General features: G+C 41.8%; 1 protein-coding gene across 4 annotated transcripts in view; it reads right to left on the bottom strand.

Moving 5' to 3' along the window:
* Nucleotides 1-25,120, bottom strand: part of LOC137185716 (SPRY domain-containing SOCS box protein 4-like) — a 45,818-nt gene that overhangs the window by 12,770 nt on the left and 7,928 nt on the right. For 2 of the 4 annotated variants that reach the window (XR_010928902.1, XM_067594040.1), the window contains exons 2-3: nucleotides 17,931-18,024; nucleotides 2,467-3,355 (exon numbers count right to left, since the gene is read on the bottom strand). Coding sequence is in view for 3 of the 4 variants with exons in the window: in XM_067594040.1 (XP_067450141.1) it covers nucleotides 2,467-3,175 (709 nt within the window). In the remaining variant the exon portion in view is untranslated. Of the gene's footprint in view, nucleotides 1-2,466; nucleotides 3,356-10,829; nucleotides 11,092-17,930; nucleotides 18,025-25,120 lie in introns of those variants that run through there. The other 2 variants (XM_067594041.1, XM_067594042.1) reach the window with 2 other exon arrangements.

Genomic DNA, 25,120 nt, shown 5'->3' with positions numbered 1-25,120 from the left:
TCAGATACTGCTGCTCCATTTGGCCGACAGCTCATCAGGCTAAATCACCGCAGGGGAAATACCATCACTGCCACAGCCCTATGTACCTTCAGTTTGGATTTGAGTGGGTATGTCTCTGTCTGGTAGTGGCACTTCACTTCACTTCACCATGGTCTCGGAATAGGGCTGGGCAATATGACCAGAATCTCATATCCTGATAACAATACCTATCCTGATATAGCACATTTTAAATCAATGAATAAATAGTTGGTCTATTATTTAATATTTTTAAAGCTTTTATTGCACTTACAGTAACATAACGAGTGCAGTTACTGTCAGCTCGAGTACTTCACCTGGTTCACTGTCTCTCCTGTGTGTGCAGCACGCACACGGAGGACTCGGCCCCGTCCACGGTGAACCATAGAGAGCAGAGGAGAGCAGCTTGACTATGACAGCAAAATGCAGCAGATACTCTCACACTGAGGTGAAATTAAACAAGTGCACATAAGTTTTGGTAAAGAACATAAATAAAGACAGTCTCTCTCTTCTCTGCTCTCTCTCAGCGCGGGCGGGGCTGAGAGCCTTCTGTGTGTGCGCAGCGCAGCAGGAGAGACAGACAGCTGTGGAGAGTTGATGACAACTTATGTTATGTTACTGTAAGTGCAATAAAAGCTTTCCGAGTAAAAAGCCAAGAAGAATAATTTATTTATTGTGATTCACAAAAGATGGACAGACTCCAAATAACGAAAAATATACACAAAGACTGTGATTTGTGTCATAAAATAAACAATAGAGCATAATATGAAATGATGTTGATGTTTTTCTCTCGTCATATTGCACAGCCCTATCTCTGGAACATATGAGACACACTGGTTTTGAAGTACCCGTGGGAAGAAGGGACATGTAAGGGTCTTTCCATTCTTGATTAAAAGCTGTTTTTACTGTTTAATTGTCTCTTTTTAGAGCAGGCCATGTGAAATCACTTCTCTGACTCACTTATTTCTCCCCTGTTTGTGTGCGACTGTGTATATCTCACTCACTTACTCTAGTTGCAGTGCTTATCGGAATGTACAGATTTAATTGGCTGAGTAGCATCATGTGAGATGATTTACAATGCATGCAACTGGTCCTGGGCTGCTAAACCAGTGCCGTAAAGAAGAAAAGCCGCGCTGGTTAAAAACAGAAATTCTCCGTCAAAATTGATTAATTCTCGATAATTTATCGGCGAAGTAGATCAGATGAACGGTTGTCAAGAGAAGCAAAGAACAGACGTACAGACAAGATAGACAGACACACAGAGGCTCTGTCCTTTACAGTTTCAGCCACTGTATGACCTTGACTTCTCAAAAGGGTACAGGCTTTACTGAGGTCTGTCCAAATGACTCAGCAGCCTGATCCAGACTGCTCTCTCACCGTCTATCCTCAAAACAAGTGCTCTTTGTTTTGCAGCTAGACACAGACATCACTGACCGTTGCCCAAACGTGACAACTGAACACACATGTCTTTCCTAGAATCACGTTTCCAATCTCTCCCCCCTTTATCTCCCATCTGGTCTAACCCTGGGTTTTGTTACTGGACTTGAAGTTGTTGCAGTACAAATCTCACTCTGGGCCTTCGCAGCCTTGGTGAGCAGGTCTTAATATAAGCCTATACTGAGCTTTACCCATAAACATAACATCCCTGTACTGTGAAATATTACCAACCACATCCACCTCGAAACATTTCTGCTGTGACTCAAATGCAAACAGCAACACTGAACCTGGCACTGGACTTCATCATATTTGGAAAATGATTGGCTAAATAGACACTTAGACACTTTGTTTAATATAAATTATTAATTATAAATAGAATTTAAACCTGTATTTACTGGAAATCAAATTCAATTGGGTGTCAGCAGTCAGAGCAGTGTATGAGCATATATTACCCAGCTGACTGTGATAATGAGGGAGTATGTTCATTTAAACAGGGATTAGACTAAAAAGTGTTTTGACAGCAAACATATTTGTAGGGAATTAACTCTGCTGAACACAAGGATGTCTCGCTTCAGACATCAGACACTCTCAGTTGTACTATTTCTGTACTATTGGGGAAAAATACAACTATCTTTCACTTAAGAAGCTGTTGAACTAAATGCTGCCATCTGATTTTTTTCCCCCCATAAATTATGTAGCTCCATAACTAAGCACTATAGCAGCAAACTAACAGCAGGAGGCATGTGTGAAGACAGTTGAGAGAATGAAATATATGGAGACATTACATAAAGTTATGATTCACACATTGTCCTCATAATTCAACAGGTCAAATATAGTGCTACTAATGTTTTGTGCCAGCCATTAAACAGCCATACAAGTTTAGAAGAATGAAAAACTAAATAATTGCACAATTTACACGACTCCTGTACAGTCGCTTGTTAAATATTATTCTGTCACTGAAAAGCTTTTCAAGTGTCTGTATGTGTGTGTGCTTGTCAGAGCTGTGCCACTTACGATCCAGTCCGTTGACGTAGCGAATAGAAACTTCACAGTGCCCCCACACAGCGCTGACGATGGGATACAGTCTCTTGCCCTTTAAGCCCCTGAAAGCTACTCCCAGATACTGTCCGTCTACCATGAAGCTCAGTGTGCCCTCGTCCATATCTAGTATGACTGTCAGAGAATCTGGAAGCACAAATGACTCGTCTGGCTCCAGAAAACAGGGGTATGTGGGCGCCGACGTGGAAACTGGCCGGTTTTTTCCATCATGGTATAATCTGTTCCGACCCAGGTCCCAGCCCCAGGACTCTGAGTCCGATCCCACCAGGGCCGTGTAGCCCACTGAGTGTAAAGGTGCTTCGGCTGTGGCCACACCCACTACGGCGTGTGTGCCTCTCTGTCTGGCCGGCCAATGAATCCTCCAAACGTGGAGGCCCCTAGTGTAGCCCACCTTGCCACGGATACAGTCTGTGCTCTGTGCTACGGGGTGTCGGTGGAACGTCAGCTTGTCATCCTCCTTCACGAACACGTTGAGGGACCGGTCGTCAGGGTTCCAGGCGTGGCGCAGCTGGGTCTCAGACGTGGCTGGCGGCATGTCCAGCAGTAAGTCCAGCCTCGGGGGCCGACAGAAATCTGGACCCCGAAGTTCACGGCGCACTGGCCGATAGGAGGGCTCCCCGCGTACATCCACTGACTTGATACTGCCTGAGATCTTCTGGCCCATGGCTGGGTGGGTCCAAGGGAGGAAGGGGCAGAGGGGAGGGAAATGGATGGACCAAGGGTGGCAATGAGGGGGTGATCGGTCCTGACGTTACCTCATGGGCGCAACAGCAACACTGTGGGTCCTGGGTGGAAAGATGCCGTTGGACACAGACACTCTCTTCTACCAGGGGGAATGACACTCCTGAAACACACAAAAAGAAAAGATTATGTGGCTGACATAAAGTCTGAAATTGTTTAATATCAGTCACTCTTGGTTTATCAGCAACTGCTTGAAATAAGCCATTTAGCATGTTGACCTGTCATAGATAATGTATTGGCAGCCTCTAGTAAATATTAAAAGGTACAAGGTACAGGCAGAAGGTTGCATGTTGAAACAACACGTACCTCTGGGGACAGTTCACAATGTGAATTTTACCATGGAAACCTTTTTAATATGATCAGCTCTGATGAATAATTTGATTAAACTCATTTTGTTTATAAAACGTCACCAACAAAAGATGTGTTTCTTATTCATACATGCATATCAAACAGTGATGCAGACTGGCAGAGACAGAAGCACAAATATGGCATCAACAGCACTGGCTTCCAGCCAGAGCTGCAGAAAGGGGAGGACATGACAGGAGGAGGAGAAATGATGGATACATTTCTCTTTATTTCTAGAATTTCACTAGAAAACCATTTCCCCTCTTTAGTAGCCGATCTCAAGTGTGGACTAGAGATAGAGATACAGTAAAAGTATTAGAAAACTAATCTAAAAGCCGGGTACCAGCATTTTAGACATCTGACCTGGATCTCGGATGTTAATGTTCAGTGTAAATGTGCAGCAAACAAGTTGAGATGACGCCTACAAACACCAGACACCTGTTATTACTAAAATGTGGTCTCCTCCATAGACCACCCTGTCAGCCCTGTGTTTCATTGCAGAGACTAATACAAACTATCCCTTCTTTCAGAAACATATACAATTAGGTATACAGTCCACACCAATACAAATTAAACTCAATCAGTTAGTGTTAAGTGCCTTTTAAAGAAATAATGACATATAAACACAGACAGAGGGAGGAGGTTTTGATGAAACTTGCTGGTGACTTCCTCTGAAAACAGTCAGGCAATACGCACTCCCATCTTCTTAGCAAATACTGTCCCCACCAAGCAAACAAATGTGATGCAATTCATATTTTATGAGTCTTCATAAGAAAACGTAATGTATATGCTGAGCTTTCACGGCAAGCAAACTGAGAGCCCTCAGTGACTTCACCCTTACTTCAATAAATAACCACACACCCCCCAAAAACATGCGCACACAGTTTCTCTGTATTACCAAGTCAAAAGAGCTGCTCCAGATCTGCTGTAATGACATCCCTCCTTGTCCTCCCCTTTATCAGACTTTCCTACATGCAATGCCCCTACTGTGTTTCTCAATCCCCTATAGTTTCTTAGGAAAGGACTCCACATGATGCTTCCAGGGAAAGTACAGAACAGTGACGCTTGAGTGAAATATCCCACCCGGTCACACACTTACACACACACACACACACACACACACACACACACACACACTTACACACACACTTACACACACACTTACACACACACTTACACACACACTTACACACACACTTACACACACACTTACACACACACACACACACACACACACACACACACACACACACACACACACACACACACACAGAGCAGCCTTATGCAGAACTTTAACATTTACCTACATTTAAAAATCAGCCAAACAGATGCCTCTTTTTCTCTGGAGATATGTTAAGTAGTTGTCACTGGAGCATTACATTATTGGAAAGTCATTTGCTTGATGCAGGCATAAATTATTTTGGTTTCAGATCATATAGAGCAGGAAAACGTTTTCACATGTCATGGTTTTGCATTCCCAGTGTGTTTAAATGTCACAAAGTAAACACGTTGTGAATTGTAGAGGTGAACAGAGATGCAAGATCAAGAAAGAAAATGTGTGAACAACAGCTTTACCAACAACAACAACAAAAAAAAGGACTACTCTCAACATTCACTGGCACTATCTCATGACTACAACTCATGAAGAGTGACAAACTCTCCATTTCCGTATGAATTCATTTATAAACACCAGAGACGAGGCATGGAGCAATTTATCACACAGCATAATGTAGTCATTGACAAAGAGACTGTAATCACAGTGGCTACCAACCATTAAGTTGACATTTATTTGCGCGCCTGTAACATTCACGCCACATACGAGCCCTTAACACTCACACACACACTGATTTTGCTGGAAATTCTTCAAGCATTGGTCATCAGTAAGGGAACACTGGGCCAAACCATCAGGTGACAAGCCAGAAAGAGATGATTCATGAGGATCCGGAGAGAGAATGAAAATGTGATGAGAAAAAGAATAAGCAGTCGTGTTGCAGATAGCCTACCACAGTGTCCAATTAATCTACAATACATACAGTGACATTTAAAGAGATGTCTACAATTTAACTACAGCAACCACGTCTGGATCACACACACACACACACACACACACGTAAATTTGTATTCAGTCAATATGGTTTAATGTATTCAGAGCACTTTGAGTCTGAGTCCAAGTCTATTATTATTACATTACAATGTTCTATGAGTTTATGAGTATGTGTGACAGGCGTGTCATGTTGGTGAGGCTGTTTGTTTCTAACTTGTCTACCTGTGTACCCTGTAGAGTTCAAATATTACAGAAGTAATAGAAATGATTGGGCTTAAACAACATGAAATCCCTTCTTTTCTGCTTAACTGTCCTGCACAGTCTAAACACTAATATTAAATCAAAGTGATTATCTTGAATAGGTTGTAAATGTTTTTTATAACCAGCTGATTGATTACATCGACAGTTATCGCCGGTGGGAGAGACAGAGAGACAGAGATGTGGTCCTGTCAACCTCTCTAAAAAAAAAAAACCTTTTGAGAATACTTGATGCCATCCACATGGAGCTGCTGACATCAAAAAGACACTTCCGGCTGGTGAATGTCAAACCTGAAAATCAACTTCATCCTAGTGTTTGACCGGCTCGTGCTGCCTCTGCCCTGGTGTTCAGAGAGCTCTTCTGAACTCACACACACACAGCTGATTGTAACTGATCGAGCCCTTTATCTACAACCGTCTGCAGACAACAGAAATACAAAAAAAACATAATAGTCTCAAAAAAACAGGGTCATTTTTACCCTGGAATTGTGACATGCTGATTAATCATTACAAGATGAATCAACAAAGCAAAACCTCCCGAGCACTGTCATCTGCTGACCGGTCTCACATTACGTGCATATTTAATCCATACACAATGTGACGATAAAGCCTGTTTGGCCAAGTTATAATGAAGTGTATTCATTTCTGATGTTAGTTAAGGGAGCTCAGCGAGGGGAAGCAATCTCTGCAATAAAAAGCTTTGGAAAGCCTGCGGTCATTTTATTATTTCCTGAGAAAACCCCGCACATTTAGCAAGTCTTGCTGCTGACATGCAAAGCAACATTTATGATGTTCTCACAGTGAAAACAAAATGATACCCACAAAAATATATAGACCCTGTGATCATGCTAGCAGTCACAACAAAATGACAAAGAGTCATTACTTTCAAATGAGCACTGAGAGACAGCGAGACACATCCGAGGGGTCAGGAGACAAGGTCATCATGTGGTAAAAAGGGGGGACGCTCACCTTCGACAAAACATGGAGCCACAAAAAGACAATTCAGAGTAATCCCCCCCCCCCCCCCAAATAAGGCTGCCAACAACTATTACTACTGTCTCCAAATCTGCATCCAAGCGTTGGACATGTATATCCTGTGTACCATCTACAAGGGGAATCAGCCTTCCTCTCTCACTCTACTGCATAGGGAGTTGAGGATGAGGAGATGTGGAGGGAGCTGATTTAATATCAAAAAAGGATAGTGAAAGGACGGGCGAAAGCTGGCCGTGAAGAAGGTCAGGGTTGATGAGGAGGGTCCGCGAAAGAGATGATGGGCAAGGAAAAGTAAAGGAGGAACATGAAGGAGAAGGAGAGATGAGAGAACTGATGACAGAGGAGAGAAACACATGAGATGACTGCAGATGAGTGATGCGTGATAGTGGGAACCCTGAACTGCGAGGAAGAAGGGCTGCAGTCCACACATGTTCAGATTAAGAGAGCTGAATTCAGTGAAGGGGATTATCCAGTGTCAAATACAGTGGCTACGAACCATGAACAATCTCTGCTTCATTTCCTTCACTTTTGACTTTCGTTTTAATGTCCTCCGCTTCTTTTAAAAAGCAGATCTTAATATCAGCCCAGTGGTTTTTCCTCTCTTGTGGGTGTAGAAGAGATTGGATGCGAGGAGGAGCCGGGACTGTTTAAGATGCAACTTGACTTGGAATCCGCAGCAGAAAACTTATCTCGAGCACGGGAGGCAGTGACATGAAGAAGGCCGCTGGTAGCGTGACAACCATTGTTAGCATATCAAACATGCACAGCCAGTCTTAACACAAGCAACCCCTACCCCGCCCTAACACACACACACACACACACACACACACACACACACACACACACACACACACACACACACACACACACACACACACACACACACACATGACTCGAGGGCACAAAAATGCAGACTGCTAATGCAGGAACTTTGAAGTATCACCCACTCAAACATACGCACACACTCTTATCTGCACACCGGTGCTGGAACATCAGCAGGGGGCAATGACGACACGGGTATGAGCATGTATGTATGTACTCTTACTCTGCCAATGACAAACTTATCATTTAGCTTAGTTACCATATTACAGGGCTGAATAAATGGCTAGACAAAGTTTGCAGACGCCAAATCGTATGTATGCAAACTGGACTTTGCACTTCATCTCACTGTGTGTTTTCAGATTCCAGATTCATTTTCCCTGGTCTGAAATTGCACTGAAGTATTCAAAGTGTTCTCCAACATCCAGTGTTTAAGGGGAAAGGACAACCACATTAACCCAGAGTATAATCCAAAGTAAAAAAAAAAATTAATAATGGTTGAATCCCAACATGGATTTATGCCATGCATTTTAAGGTTTGTGCTCCATCTAAGGATTCTGAACATTCGCCTCTTTTTTTTCCTTCTACAAGCAAAAGAACATGAAGTGACAACACCAGTGTAAAGCAAAGCTGAACAAAAACTAGTGTGGCAGTAGCGACTTTTTATTAGACATATTTAACATTTGTATTTGGAGCATAAACTAACGAGACTGTTTTGGCCTACAAATACAGACTACCAACTGGTTTATCAGCCATGCTAGCTTCATGGCTATAGGAGTGGCCATGTCGATCCGTCCACCACTTGGGTCCAGATAGAAATCTAACTATTTGATGGATTGCCATGACATTTGCTACAGATATTTAATATCCTGTGCGCCCTGGTAGCCAGCTGGTTAAGATGCATACCCCTCTCTCTACCCATGTTTCCAGTCTCTCTGCACTTGACTGAGGAAAAAAAAAGATACTCACATTCCTTGACTTTGATGATCCTCTGATTTTTTTCTCTAGTGCCACCAACAGGTCAAAGTTTTTAAAAGCTTGTTTTGTGAATTATCTCAACATGTAATTGATCTAATTGATGGCTTGGCACCAAATTTTGTACAGATGTTCATGACAACCAAAGCCTGCTGTGGTAACTGATATATTGGTGATAATGCCGATATTGGCCTATCACAGATATATCGGTATTGGCGTATATGTTGTCCGATATACACAGATTTATTTTTTTTTAAGTTATATAGGCAGCATTTTATGTATATTTGATCCTTTTCCTTAATTCAAGTTTAATATATGTACATGTTTTTTTTGTTCTGTTATTTTAATTATTAAATTCTCAGTTTACTGTTTCAGCGCACTGATGTCATTTTATACAATAAAGTTTATTGTTAAACTGTAAAATATCGTGCCTCCATTACATATCTTTGTCACAATTGTTTGATAACCACACTTGAAAAATCATTGCAAAAAAATGTGTATATATTGATAACGCTCCCTAATATCAGTATCGACCCCAAAAAACAAGTATTGGTTGGGCCCCAATTCTGATGGTGTCAGCAAATTATAGACCAAAATCCCCCGATGTGACTGTTGCTATAAACCATGTTTTCAAACCAACCAATCAGAATAAGACATGAAATGATGCAGGATACATTGGCCAGCTAGCCTAACATGACTGCTAAAAACATTTACTCCAATCCTCATTTAGCTAAATCAGCATTTCGTGTGACCCTCTTCCTCTGGCTGCCGGCAGCTTCACAGTCTCCTCCTCCTGTAACTTTTCGATGCATCCGAGTGCTACGGCCAAAGCTTGCTTACTGTTTTTCCCACATTTTCAAAACATCAGAGCAACGTAGATAGATGACGCAAGTTGATGACATGTCTCTGCTTGCATCCGATTTTTTTTTTTCTCCAATTAACGTCACACTACAGTTTACCAGGCTTTCATTGCACTCTGACAAGCCTCTCAATCGCTATTGTACAGTCCCTCTCAGATTGCGACCACGACAGTGTAAACATGCAATGAAACTGGAAGATTGTCGTCATCACGGTTTATAGATTCCCTCAGTGTGTCTCTAAACTCTGAGGTGGCATTATTCCAGGAACCACATGAAGAGATGGGAGGATAAGGGATTTTGTGAGGCTCCAGCTGCTTAGTTGAGGATGAGAAATGTCACAGGATTTAATTTTCTTGCACTGGAACTATTCCAGATACTAAGAAATTTTCACTATGAAGAATGACCACAACAAAGATGCCATTTTGTTTCCCTGACAGAAGTGTCAATAAGCTTTGGAAAGAAAATATGATTAAAGCTGTTCAACTCATTACTGTCTCTCTGGTATCAATAAGGATCAAACATTTGAAATAAGCAGGCTTGATATAATACAACAGCTCAAACACATTCAAAATAGTTAGTGTAACGTCTTGAACTTACTGGAGTATTTCATCTAACCAGCCATACATAACTAACTCCCAGTTTTTGCCAAGTATAACTACGAGTCAGGACTGAACTGGCCTAGCGTAGCAGCAGTGTAACGCAATACACAAAGTCTTTAATCATGTGTCGCTCTCCCACCTTTCAGTCACCCGGTGTGAAACGCTACACGGAAAGTGTGATTACAGCCGTGCTGGAGAGGTCAGGGTGGCTGGTTGGAACAGCAACTTAACAGTTCTTCCTTTTTATATACAAACCCAACTAGTTAAGATGCAACAAGCAACAAGAGATTACAGCGGACTTTAGCTCAAATAATAAGCCGGCATGACAGGGTGAAATATAGAAACATTTCACCCATTTTTAACTGGAAATAACAGCTCATCAGAAAACCTACATTTTTTAAACAAGTAAAGCAATGAATGCCACATTTATTCTCATTTAAGACATGCTAGAGCTTTGATGTTTAATTTAATTCATTACAAGACCATTCTGGGACATGTGGAAACCCTGAAAAAGCTTAAAGACACAGACAGAAAGACTTTGGGAACTGTCAGCATGGAACAAGCCCAGCAACAGTTTTGCCAACGGAGAGACGGGAAACCCGAGAAAATATCACAGACGGAGAAAAGTACAAACAAGAGGTCAAGAGACAGAAGTGGCCAGTGAGGAGGGAAGAGACATCTTACCATGAAAGCATTTCTCCAAACAGTCAGACGGCTCTCACACAGCAATGTGAACACGCAGTCACAGCAGTCAAGTAAAAGAGTGGGGATACTTATTCCTCAGTCTGTAGTCCAAAATGAGGTCAGTACACAGTCAACAGCCAGACGAGTGTGGGACAGGGCAGAGACAGACAAAAAGAGTGTGTTGCGTGTTTGCGTATGCCGACAAGTCGGGTGAGTTCCTGCTTGTGACGCGGGGATGGGGAAAAACAGCCTGGCTCCAGTTCCCAGCTTAGACAGGAAAACAGCTGCTGGAGGGAGGAGGGAAGAGAGGGAACGATAGAGAGGGAGGGAGAAGGGGAGGGCTTAGTGTGGAGCACGCTCAAAGTCTTTCCCAAGCAGTACAAAACCACCCACTCTCACAGATGCACTGACTGCGCGCCTCTCGAAGACGGTGGAAGGAAATAGGACACACACACACACACACACACACGCACACACACACGCGCACACATACACACACACAGTTCTCCCACATTTGCAGCTCAACAGCTCGTTTCCACTTTGCTCTGCTGAACTGGACAGAGCGCTTTGGGCCAGTCAAGGACGGGTGTTGGAGAAAGCACCAGCGCTTTAGAAGTCTGTCTTGTGTTGCATTCAAATGTTAAAAAGGAACTTCGAGTGTAAAATCTAGCATGTGGTTTTGCTGACTGCCATGGCACTACATCAGTGAGCAGTCGTCCTTGATAGTTTTTTTTAAGTTTCACTTCCTTTACACCACTGTGCTGGTATGTATAGGTGGGTAATATGGCAAGAATATCATATCAGAGTTCAAAGTTATAAAAGTTCTTTTTCATGTTGGACGGTTTTTCAAGTTACTGAACAGTACTCAAGATTCAAAAAATGTCTATCACATAATGAAATGTGTCTTAGGTTAGGGACTCACTGACAACATAAAAACATACACCCATGAAAGACAAAATTACATTGAAACACAAACAGTTCTATAAATAAAGAAGAGCAGGTGCGCAAAGCTGCATTAAGAAGTAGTGACAATCTTTTTAGCCTTGTTTAAAATGGACACTGCAGTGTGAAACCAAACTAACAGTACAATGACAACTCATTTCACAGCTGAAAAGCAAATAGTTGATAAGTTGATTGATTCAGATAACTAGCAGGGTGTGCACCGTTAAAAAAAAAAACAGTACTCCAGAGCTGACATCATGCTAGCTTGCAGTATGACAGAAGTTAGTGTTATCAGTTAGCAGGTGGGCTAATCGCTAAACAGTGGTGTTTACCTGTAGCCCAGCTGTCAGTTTAACATAATGTGCAGCAGGGGAGCTTCTTAGCAGGACATTAAAGCTGCTAGAGATTTCACCAGCAGATGTGGCAGGAGGCGCTCGCCATATTGGTGCTGTTACCTGTTAGCCTCCTGCTAGCATACTGAACTGATACAATGTGCACTGTAGCACGATGCTAACGATCTCTCTGTAAAGGCAGATCGTGGAGACATTTTAATCGTTCACAATCTAATATGGTCATATCACACACCCCTACCGGTATGTATGGCAAGGTGACGATTGCACAGTCAGCTCTAGATGATGTCAAGTTAAAGCTAATGATCTATCAGGAAAATATTTTATTCTACAAAATATGAACTGCAATATCAATCAAGTCTAGTGCTGCAATGAATAGTCAATCAACTTCTATCAATCAAAAGATAATTAATCAGCAACTATTTTGATAATTGATTGACTCATGAATTGATCTCAGTTTTCAAAGAAGTGCAGGTTAAGTAAGGTAAGTTTCTCCACTTTCTCTGTAAACTGAATATGTTTGGGTTTTGAACTGTTGGCTGTCATATCGGGCTCTGAGAAATTCCTGTGGTGCATTTTCATTTTTTTTGACATTTTATACACTAAATGAATCAGGAAAGTCTTAAGTCTGAATGTCTGTTCACTCTCACTCCAAGATAGCGCTCCATCCAAACAGTGAGCTGCATTCAGCTGCGAGGTGAAGTGAATTTCTCATTTTTGATCTCTGGAGTGGTTTTGCAACCTGTGGACTTTCCCTCTACTGACTGTATAGACTTGTACTGTGACAACAAGCAGACTCTGTATGACAGCTCAGACAGACAAATGTCTAAATTTACCAGGGACTCATGCTCCTCCTATTTTCCACTCGACCGAGATAAAGCAGACAGACCTTTGCCTCCGTTTGTTTGATGTAGTATGGATCTGCATCTCTCATCCCCCTTTGCATTTTAACGTTGTTTCTTTGTGCACTGGTTTAACCTGACTATCACTTCAAGAAGTATGAAACTCAGAGGCAGCATTTCAGACATTTGCCTTGGCAACTGTGTGGAGCTCATCTAAATGAGGACATTCACATCTATGTTTTTTTTAATCCTTCAGTTTGGTTTCATGTTCTAAGGACATGTTTGGGGGGAAAAACAGATGATGTATTTCTAGTTTACATCTTGTGTAATCCTCATTATACACCAGAAAACAAACCTGTCAGATGGATTAAACGTTGGGACTCAATATTACTATTTTTGGATGCTTTATGAGCGCTGAGACCAACAGTTCTGATATTCAAATAGTTTGAGGGTTTATGCAACACCATAACACTGCACAGCACTTTGTCACTGATAACTTTTCAGAGTTATAAAATCCTTCCTCATAGTATCAATCATTTTATCCTCAATGCCTGAGGGGAGCACTAGAATTACCCCACCCACGCTACAAAGTAATCTAATGGCAATGCGCACGGACGAGATCGCATCGTGTTTTGGCAAAAATAGAGAAAGGTTACACTCTTTTGCTGGACGGCCCTGTGTTTTTTCCCAACCAGAGCCCAGTATGAGGTCTTTAATAACACAGTAGGGTAGCCATGTTAACTTAAATAAAAACAGATTTATCCTCTGATTCTAGTTTTTGATTGTGTTTTGATGTCTAAAAGTTGGGCAAAGCAGAGGGATACAAATGGATTTTTGAAATTAAGATGCATTTGTATGATAAGCTAAGTTCTGACAAGGTATCCCACCCCAACCCCTACATCTCTTCGTTCTCTGACACCATCCCCCGCTCTCTACCTATGTATCCATGCTTCTCTCTCCTCTCATCTTTCTGCCCTGGGAGACAAGAAAGCCCTCCTTTTTACTCGACGCGCAACTGCATTCCTCTCTGCATGCTTGCTTAGAGTGTTTCATGCTGAATTCCACATATATTAATGCAATATGACTTGCTCAAATTAACTCAAGCAAGAAAAACCACACTGGAGCTTTCACTGTACAAAAAAAATGCACACTCACCACATTCATAACAGACTCAACAACACCCACCCACGCTGAAGGCTGCTGCTGCTTGCCGCAGGACTACCTTGTTTTGACGTGGCCTGGTGTATGGATATGAGTGCAGCAAGAAGCTGAATGACCTCAGCTAGGGTTCAGAGAGAGTGGGCCAGAAATACACTCAATAGACATACACATGTTTGTGTGCTTGTACACTGCAGGCATTGCGACAAGAAATTTAAAAAAAAAACAGTGTTGCCTCATTGATATCAATGAGTCCAATGGGTGATAAAGGTAAAGTCAGTGAATGAACACATGGAAAACAAAGACAAGGAGGAGTGAGAGTTTAAGAACTATGGAATAAAACACTAATTACACAGGATTTGTAAACCTTGATGGAAATAAAATGGTATAAAACACGTAAACTGCTTTACGATCAAAAACATTAAAACCATTCTCCTTTCACCCCCTGTAAAGTAGATGCGTGACTTTATAATGTGCAGATCAAAGCGTCTAGTCAGTCAGGGGAATGGGCTAGTCAATAACAGACCCATTTGTCCAAATAACTTCCTGCTGCTCAGACAAAGACACACCCACAAGCCGAAGATGAGTAGCAGTTTGCAGTCTCCATGTCTCCGTTTACCCAAGAGAAGAATCTGTTGGCAACCATGTGTTGGAGGAAGGAGCCAAAGCTATCCGTCTTGGAGAATCCAGGTCTTTCACATACACATACACACACAAACACACCGGACTGCAATCCAAACACTGGAGACATAAAAGGTAAACCTGCCTCTGTGGTAATGTCTCCCAAGTGTTGGAGAAGAGACAGAAATCTTTTCATGGCGAAGTGTGATCCGTCAGTAAAAGTTTTTGACCTCGCAAGCCCAAAACGGCCAGTTAGCTTTAATACAACCAAAAATCATCTAACATATTGTTAACACACAATACACAAGTAAGAGCTTGGTGAAGTATGGCAGTATTTTTAATTTGGTCAATGAATGATATTCACTCATACCACACTTTGGCGCTTCTTGTGTCTATGAGGATTTTCTCAGAGTACTCAGGTTTCCTCTCAGTCCAATGACAAGCAGGTGAGTTGAAAGGGAAGCTCTAAATTTTCATAGGTGTTTGTTTGTTCCCTGCATTTAACCCAGTGCACACTGATATGCTGCAGCCTCTCTGTTGACCCTAAACAGGACTAGGCAGGTTAAGAGTACGGACAGCGCTCTCTTTCATAACATAATTATGTTTTGAATATGCCTCATAAATGGATTTATTCAAATTTGTTTTTGCGCAATGAGTAAAATGTCTCAATCATGAAATTCTCTCTTCCCTAGTCTCTTGCCAAAAAACCATACACATAAAAGGTTATTTTTAGTCAAAAAGTAACAGATGATAGCTGGCTACATTAGACATTTTGAGTCCCGTAAACTGTGATGTGAATAGTTACACTACATGTGCATCTGCTATAGTTTACGGGATTATTGTGACTCCAGGTGGCTAGCTGCTATGGCTATCTCAACAGGGACAGACTGAAGATGACTGCACACTGATCTGTGCTGTCTGCTCTACTGTCTGAATATGAGAGTTGAAGTGTAGCTGCCGTGTAGCTAACGCTAGCCAGCAGCAGTCTGCAGATATCACACTGATGTCTTCTAAGTTAACACAAACAGCAGCAGATCATTTAGTGAGTTTTCTGTTTTGTCTGTGCTGAAACTAATTATTAAAGTTGATCTACTTAGTTGAAGCATCTGGTTCGGACAGTCAACAGTGGCTATGTGGGTAACCTGTATTTTAGGCATAATGATGACAGCCTTGCAAGTGGTGCAGGTCTTATTATTCTTGTTTTGTCTATAAAAAATGAAATATTTCAATCCTGCACAAAATTTGTTTAAAATTGTGAATCAATTCAAAGCTTGAGAAAAAAAAGTAGGAAAAAAGTAAGATTTTATTTTTTGGCCATATCACCCAACCCAAGTGTCCAGCACTGAGTGACAGGCTTTGCTGGGTGCAAGACAGATCATCATATATAGTTTTATAAAAAAAACAGCTTCCTTTCACTAGCATCAAACTTTTGGTCAAAGCCATTTCGGCATACAGAGCAAACCCTGTATTCTTCATCAGTCTGGTGAAGCCGTAAAGGTCGACTGTCTGAACATAGCTATGGAGTGAGACTGGAAACCTGGCAGGATGAGCTAGTCGTTGCTTCAGCGCTGACTCGCATCTTTGTAATGCTTTCTTAAGCTTGTATATACACACATACACCCTGACCACGCCAACATTCCCTTCACACATTGATGTGATTAGAAAATATTACAAACTGAGCTGCATAAAGTAGAGAAACAGTAGATATCCAAATATACAGGACAAAGTCTGTTGCTACTCTGGTTATCATGATAGCTAAGGGATCCACTGTGTATACTCCAGTCTATTAGTATGAAAAATAAGGAGGACTGACAGAGTAGTGGGGTCACTGGGTTCACATTCACTGACTGTATCAGATACAGAAATTCAACTTGTATGGCTGCCATGATCACAGAGTAAGCACGCAGAGACAAGACTTGTTATTGCCTGGTGATGTTGGCCGTAGCTCCTGAAACTACTACAAACTTTTGTAATAGACAAGATCAACACCACAAAAAAATAAACTATTGCGTGGCGTAACACACTAACTCCACTCACTTCACGAAAACATCTGATATCATTACGTAACCATTTACATCCTTGAATATAATACGACCCATAATTCCAGAAGAAAATATGGTATTTATTAAAAAGGAAGGTTCTGTTTATTGTCTAACTGTCTCTGCCTCACAACACACACAATGAAGTAAAGTCAAAGTTATTTGTTTGCCGTTTTGGTTACATGTTAGATTGAATATTGAATGGCTCCTCTGCTGTGTTTTCAGTTCAGGTTGATAAAAGCTCATCTGGCTCAAATATATAAGCCAGATGAGAATTCCTCTCTTAGCTTCTTTGCTGCACTGCGTGGTTGACAGACTGCTATGGCAACCTCAGCCATTGTGTATTTGTTGTTGCGTGGTGCTTTGAGGATGTTTGCATTATTTACATTGTGGCCTGAATTCATTTGCACATCATACTAAACGCCTCTCTAACATCCTGATATCTGGACTTGAGAGAGGAGTCAGAACTAACTATGGTGTTTGTTTAGGTTAGGATGTTTTCTGTAACTTCTGATGCTTTACTTATTTAGTTTTGGGCTCAGACTTGTTTTGTAGATTTAACTCTCACAAAAGTGTACAGACATGGGTCAGCTGTACCTGGGTCATGCTGTATTGTAATTATGAAGTGTACTGTAGCGATGAGGTGTAGTGATGTGGGCCTCCACAGGATGGAACCTGAGCCTAAACACTCTAAGCCTGTAGTACATATCAGCTGCTTTTGGGTTAGGGCCTGTTTTATTTATTTAGCAGCTGCCTTGTATCAGTTTCCCTGTCCCTACAGGTAAGCACAAACCAGTCTGATCAGGTTTCCAGCGCTGAGTTATAGGATGTGAGGTAGATCATTGAAATCAGTCATTAGTAGATCTGTCGTCACATCACCGACAATCAACCATTCGCCGTCACCAGTAGGCTACATTATCATTTTCAAAACAAAGCCATGATACTTGCTGGGGTCACTGTGTGTTCACTCTTTGCTTAATGCACAGAATACCATCTTTCCATCACCACCAGTATCATCTAACACACCGCATGGCTTTGGAATATAGATGGGAGAGCAGCTAAAAAGACGACGGAGGCAGTGCTGAAGTATGTAATGAAGTATGTAATGAAGGTGGATGAGCAGAGTTGGCTGTGGGATTGGAAGCTAACCTGTTAATCCATCCAACTGCAGGCGTCTTGAGAAAAGTACATCTCTGCCAAATCAAGCGGGCGCAGGTCACAACATCAAAGCTCTGCTTGTTCCCTGTTGAGAGAAAACAGCAAAAGCAAAAAATTTAATTAGTGTGACGCTAAGACACAAGACACAGTGTTCGCCCACTGGTGGGGAGGTTCTACTACATTTTAAAAAGGTTCTTGTTTGGACAAAACAAACAACATGCATGTCTGTCTTTTGGGTCATCACATTACAGCGTACTAATATTAGGTGCTGCTAATATTAAAAGCCTTGCAGTATAAACAATAGTTGGCAGAGCATCTTAATGAACACTCAACGGCACAATTAGAGGCAATGGACTGACATAATGTTTCGCATTAAACATACTAAGTGCCACTACAGTGCTAGTGGATGTTCTCCTGAGAAAACCTGTTTGTTTGGGTCCAGTTAAAATTCTGGCCGAGATGAAGCAGTTCAAAATAAGATGGCGTTGACAAAGCGAGATAAGAAAGGAATGAATAAAAGAACAAGAGCAAAGAGAGGGGGGGTGGGGGACCTCTGCTCTTTTTAATATTCATGGGCTAGTGCAATCTTAATGATCATCAAATTTTAAGACGGCGACTCTTCAAACATTAAAAAGACAAGGGGTTGGTGCGCCCTGTCTGACATTGGCAGTTAGTGATCAAGCCCAGGAAAAAATGATGCAACTGTTCTCTGGGGTGCGTCGGCGATGTAGGGGCTCTTGAGTCACTTACACAAACAACTTTTACTGCTAGATAAACCTGCGCTTCCTAGTTCCAAGTGTTATGAATGTAAGGATGTTAATGTTAATCAATTACTGTCCCCCAGTGCACCACAGAGAGCCACATGACAGACAGCGGAAAGCACTGCTGCAGCTTCAGTGCCAGCATCACTCCTCCCTGTGGTCAAGTAGCACTTAACTCCTCTAAAATTCCATCTGTTAAGTAAAGCACTCAAAGTGCTGGCTGCTCCTCCTTAAATGGAGCTTTAGTGCAATGGTAATTCTGTCAGCTGAGTCTTCCGATGTTGCCTGTCGAAACTTGGGCCACTTGAGAGATTAGCAGCAATCAATGCAATAACACGCACGTAAGAAATCTCATTATTCTTATCCTTATATACCCCATTTCTAAAACATTTAAATGAGAAACAATGTTTATTTTTTAAATTGACTAAGAAAAATCCAGTTAACATAAGATAACCTGGCTTCCTGTGAGCATGTAGATGTAATGAATGACACTTCACTGATTAATACGAACTGCCAGTCTCCATTCCCTCATGTCACTCCTTTTTACACACAAACACACACTTTGGCAAGGGGTGTTATCTTATAAATATGCATTCAAATTAGCAATGGGGGGAATATTTGGCAATGAAATGAGTGCTTGGATTGGGTGGGTTTGGATAACACCAAAGTTTTAAAACGTATCTTCCATCTATGGGGCCTTATGAATTCTTACACTGATGAAATGAACCGGAGAACATCACAGCACCTCGTCTTAAGACATTCAAGGTCCCCTAAGGTATCAAGTTCATTAGGAAGCTAAACCCAGTAAAACGAAGTTACAGGGTATCAATTAATCTACTAATGAAAAGTTAATGAACAGTACATTCATGGAAAAAAAAGCCATTGATGGATCGATCACATTTCAGACATTTGTCTATAATCCCTGGTGCACCCATGCCAATATTACCATGGCAACTAACTGTAGTTCAGACAAGGTGTTTTTGAGTTAAGTTGCAGGTATAATGACTTCATTATCCTACTGTGGGGGCAGCGGGGTGCATCACTTCCAAATGATCAGCCCTGGAGAAAAACAAGCGAACACACGCAGGCACACGTGCACACATCCAAACGATCCAGGCCTTGATAGTGTGTGGTCTGACGAGACAGCAGGGTGGCTTACACGGCTTACACAGTAGCCTTCTCTCCAACGCCCCTCACTCTTCACCACCTGTTCCCTCCCACTCTGCCCACACACAGCTCTAGTGAGCAAGCTGTTGCAGCGTGCTGGTGTGGAAACAGAAGTCAAGGTGATCTGAATGACGCAGACTTTTTTTAAAAATCAACATAAAAATACATAACCAATGAGGAAGCAGTCCACAGCATACTGGTGTGTGGGTATTTTATGAAGTGACTTTTCTCTAGTCAAACACCACCTATTAATTCTAACCTCCATTTACCCAGAGCAGTTTTACTGAGAATAATACATCCTTTTTTCAGAAACACAATGCCCTCATTCAAGGCCCTTAACCCACAACTGTTCCAGTAGGACGGTTAAGAGTTTTGCTCAAGGGCACATCGGTGGTAATGAGGGACGTACAAGTTCAGCTCTTTCACTTCCCCACCCGTATTTATCCTGCCAGTCCGGGGATCTTTCAGTCACAAGCCAACAACCATTAAAACCACCACTGACCCATTGTGCATTCAGTGTTGTAATTTCCATGATTGCTCAGGCGTTGGACCTAGTGCAAAGGTATTTGTTAGCTTCTGTTGTACTGCCAATATGCTCTGCTTTCTCCTCCTGGACATATTATTGTCAACTGATAATTACAAAAGGACAATCAGCGCACAGTGACTGAAGTGCAACTTCAATTTAGCTCTGAAACACTTGGGAGTGCAATTTAACATACTCCACAAGAGGAAAGGAGAGGCCAGATGAGCCTGGCGGAGGATGTCTTGCATCAGTTTGGGGGAGAGAGGGGGGGGGGGGGGGGGGGATTATAGAGAACTGCAGCTTTTAATGATTTGACATTTTTAATGATGGTTAGAGGGAAGAGAGGGTGAACCATTTATCAGTAGAAGGCCCCTGGGAGACAACAGTCCTCAATCGTTTCTGCCTCATCTACCTTCTCTCCTTCCAATCCTGTGTTTCAATCCAAAAACATTCTCAAGCGACCAATCACTTCTATTGTCTGTCGTATATGGGCCTCAGCTGAAATAGTGGCCACCAGAGCGGCCATTAAATTGCACAATAAAAATGCGTGCAGAGTGCCAATGTGGTGTGATGATAAATAACCTTGTTAAGAGCCCTAGGGTGCTCTACTACCCCCTCCTTGCAATCTTCAAGGGAACCAACTGCTGGAGAAACCATAAATAAATCACAAAATACCAAGCAGTACACACATCCACACTTCAGCCTAAAGACAGCTAAAATTATGAAGCCAAGACAGTGATGCCCAGCACTTTGGCTCAACCGACGATAAGTAAATACTGTAAATAAATAAGACTGCAATATTAAAAGGAAAAATGGATCTACGGTACACACATCTTTACTGAGGTGATAAAAGCCTCATTCTCACACACCAATTCTGTATCCTTCCTGGTAAGCAACAGAAGTACACCATGATGAAAAATAAAAACAACTAGACAAATCGGAGCACTTGTACAACTAGCTACAACTTTTTGTCACCATGTCTCCAAGAACGCTCCAGAAGTACAACTGAATGTTCAGTCTGGAGTATATTTGTCATCTCTGCAGAGCCAGAAATACGACAGAAACGGCCTCATTCGTTGACATATTTCCTCCACTAAAAAACAGCCAATTAGCAGCATATTGTAACAGTGGAACTGGCCATGCTCAAAAACGACTTGACACGCATGCATGTAGGCCAAAAGGATGGTTTGGATGACATGGAGCTTAACCGGGAGGCTTGTTAGCAGATCAAAAGTGCCATGTCACTTTAGCGGCTAAATTAGCTCAATGTGCCACAGTTGAGCTTGTGGCCTCATTTACCCGCGAGAAAATAAGTCATTAGCTACAGTCAAACATGGTGTGAATTAACTTGGATAATGGGTTGCTGTGCTCAAGCATTTGACTGATCCATTTAAACATGCAAAACAAAATTTGGAAAGGGGGGGTGGGGGGGGGGTAGGGAGGATAAAGACAGTAGTGTGAAAAGCATCTGTTCTGTTTTTGTGTAGCTTTGATCGAAATTCTTCCTTCCCCCAGATGCCCCAGAGACACTCAAAAGATGTTTGTCCTAACCTCGGGAGAACTCTGCCAAAGAACAACAGGCAACGCTTGATTAAGTGTACCTTCATACCATAAACTGCTCTAAACAAGTAGGTAATTAAAAGTGCAATGAATCTGCAAGCCAAAAGTTTGAAAAAAAATTCAGATATTGGCTATTTTTTTTTAGTATCTTAATGTGTATGTGAACAAAGATCCTGACATCTTGCAGGAGGACACAGCAGGCAACAAAGCTGTGGAATGTCAGCAGAGCAATAGGATCCCAGTAGATTACATCCATGAGCACATAGGACGACTCAATTATTCATGCCGGTATGGTGTGGCTGTACAATAGCCAGGCTGATGGGATGATTGAAAGTAGACGTGGGGGTTACATGTTTGTGCATTAGCACATTTTGAGCGCAAGGGAACGTACAGTCAGAACAGATCACCAATCAGATCACAAAATGTCATACACAATCACATCACCGATTCACCTAACCTGCATGTCTTTGGACTGTGGAAGGAACTTTGCATCTGTACACAATCTGCATCTGTACACAATACTACATGAGGACCTGCCTGCGTGACATACTAGTCAACCCGGACATGATGGGTGTGCTTAATGTGGTTAAAATTTGACTGAGGTTGAACTGAACTTCCACAGCGCGTGTTTATAGGGAACTCTGGCTACAAAGAGCAAAGTGGTTTTTATCTTTAAATATTATTGAATTTATACCGCAGAAGGGATGTTTATACCTGCTCCACAATCATTTTTATTAAATAGATTTAAAAAGTCAATTCCCATTGTTATGAGTTACTATGCACATAGAGCTGTACCTGGAAAAACTCAAGCTATAAGACTGGTAATGGTAACAGTGATGGTTTACTATATTACAAGGCAAAACATGGAACTCATGCTTTATTAATACACTCCTCCTTCTCATGTGCCTGACATATGCTTTCACCATGTTCCTGTTATCCTCCATTTCTGTTCCACTACACTGACAGCGAGCAGCCATGTATGACTGCATTTTTGCACCATCATGCACACGTCACTGTGCATGAGGTCATTTCAGGTAAGACGATCCACAGTGGTTGTGTGTATGTGGACGCTGCCCTCACGGTAACCCAGTGTTTTGGGTACAGTGTTTTGCATGACAGATTGTTATGGTAATGCGGAGGAGGAGGAGGAGGAGGAGAAGGCATAGAGTGGGAAGAGGAAAAGCGCAGCAGGTAGACACTGAGGTAGGATGTACGGGGGAGGATGTCTGCTTTAAACATTTAAGAGGAAACTTCCTGCATCCAGGTCAGATTTAACCTTTCCACTTTGAATATAAAGCTGAGCTGTAGGCTTTTCATGTTATCTCTGTACAGAACAGCAAGTACTGTTTGTACAGCCAGAGCACCGAGGCGAGGTTTAGAGTGGTCTTCGTTTCATGGGTGCCACGCTGGCAGGACAGTGTCAACAGGAGAGCCACTTCTATCACAAAACACCAAAATCCACCCTAACCCTTAAGTAAATCTCCCTATGAATTTGTCATCATAACTGTAACAACATACAGCATGTACATAGGCTTACCTTGATACTGAGATGAGCAGGAGCAGGCATGCATTTCCTTGACTTTCTTCTTGTTATATTTGTAGTTTGTTGTTGCAATTCTAGTGAATTATGTGTATTGGCTGCATCATCATAATTAGAGATGGGTATCGTTAGGATTTTTTTGATACTACTACTTGTATTGATAGTCCTTATCGGTCCAGTTCTACATCAATACTCTTATCTGTTCTTTCTCATTACTAAAGAATTGTTTTTTAAAAATATTTTTATTTAAAAAAGAATAAACAGGATTAGAAATTATTTATATTTTGAATATAACCGTAACTAGAGCAGCAACAGTAATGTTCACCTCAGACTGTCACTATTTAAAATCAATAATCTCTCACTGGAAACAAATCGAAAATGTCAATAATATCAATAGTATTTCTGACTGAGTGAAGTTTAGAAAGAAAGAAGAACAAACACATCCTTCACTATCAGTCATTCCTCTTGTTCTGTCCTCCTCCCTCTACCGCTGATGTCATTCACTGCTGCAGGTACTGCTGGTAGAGGGGGGGGGGGGGGGGCTGGGGGGGCTGTCATCTCAGCCAGTAGCTAAGTTTACAAGAATTTGCCAAATTTTAATATATGTTGCAACCTAAGCTAAACAGTTAGGCTACATACAGACATCTTAGTTTTAACTTGTTCCTAACAATTTGCTACTAGCTTAACAAGCACTCTGTGGTTGTGTAAAACATATGCCAGCGGTGGATGGGAGACTGCAGGGAAGAGTGGTTGAAAATATTGCTTTTCCATACGTTTATGCTTGTTGAACAGGTGTTTTGATAAAGTACTGATAAAATGTTATTTTTCACTTCAGCTGGTTCACTGCCTGTCCGCTCTGAGTGTGTGTGTTGTGTGTGTGTGTATGTGTTAGGAGCTAAAAACACAGACACAGAAAGAGGACAGAGAGGAGAGACTGCAGTGCAACCATAAGTTACACCTAAATGTATAGAAGTAACAATAAAAGAACCAAGCTTAAAAATACCTCAGGTTCTTCAAATTTTAGAACCGGTTCCAATTCAGAACCAGGTAATCATAATTATTAGCAGCAATTAGGGCTGTTGCAATACTCGCAATATTGCAATACCACACTGTAGACAAGCCAACCGTGGTGGATTGCAAGCAACCACCATAATTGTGTTATGTTCATGTTTCTTCTTTTTTTTCATGAGGTTAGGCCCTTCCTGCCCGCCGCATCTCAGGGTCGATGCTGATGCTCACTAATTAAAAACAAGTCTTGTATGAATATATAGTCTCGGTTATATGTTTAAACTCTCCCGAGTTACCGCGTGGCCGAGCAGGATGCCATTTAACCTGTGGGGTAAAGTAGTTTTCCACCAATCATATAATCTAAAGGCGCATCCAGCCAGACTTCATTCATAAATCCCAGCTTTAAGGGGAATCAGAGGTAGGCCAGCATTCTTTACTGACAGAACACAATTTAAAGTGTTTTCCGTGTTTGTCAGGTACTGCCACTCCATTCAGCTAACACATAATCAGACTAACATACCTTGATTTTCACAACAACAATAAAAAAAGAGGCACTAATACGCATATGACCACATACTGCACAGTTGAGCCACCCTAAATCATCACAGAGGAAATACCCTCA

Source organism: Thunnus thynnus, chromosome 7 (genome assembly GCF_963924715.1).
Source record: "Thunnus thynnus chromosome 7, fThuThy2.1, whole genome shotgun sequence".
Taxonomy (NCBI): domain Eukaryota; kingdom Metazoa; phylum Chordata; class Actinopteri; order Scombriformes; family Scombridae; genus Thunnus; species Thunnus thynnus.
Note: the sequence above shows the minus strand (reverse complement) of the source record. Positions and strands in the feature narration are given on the sequence as shown.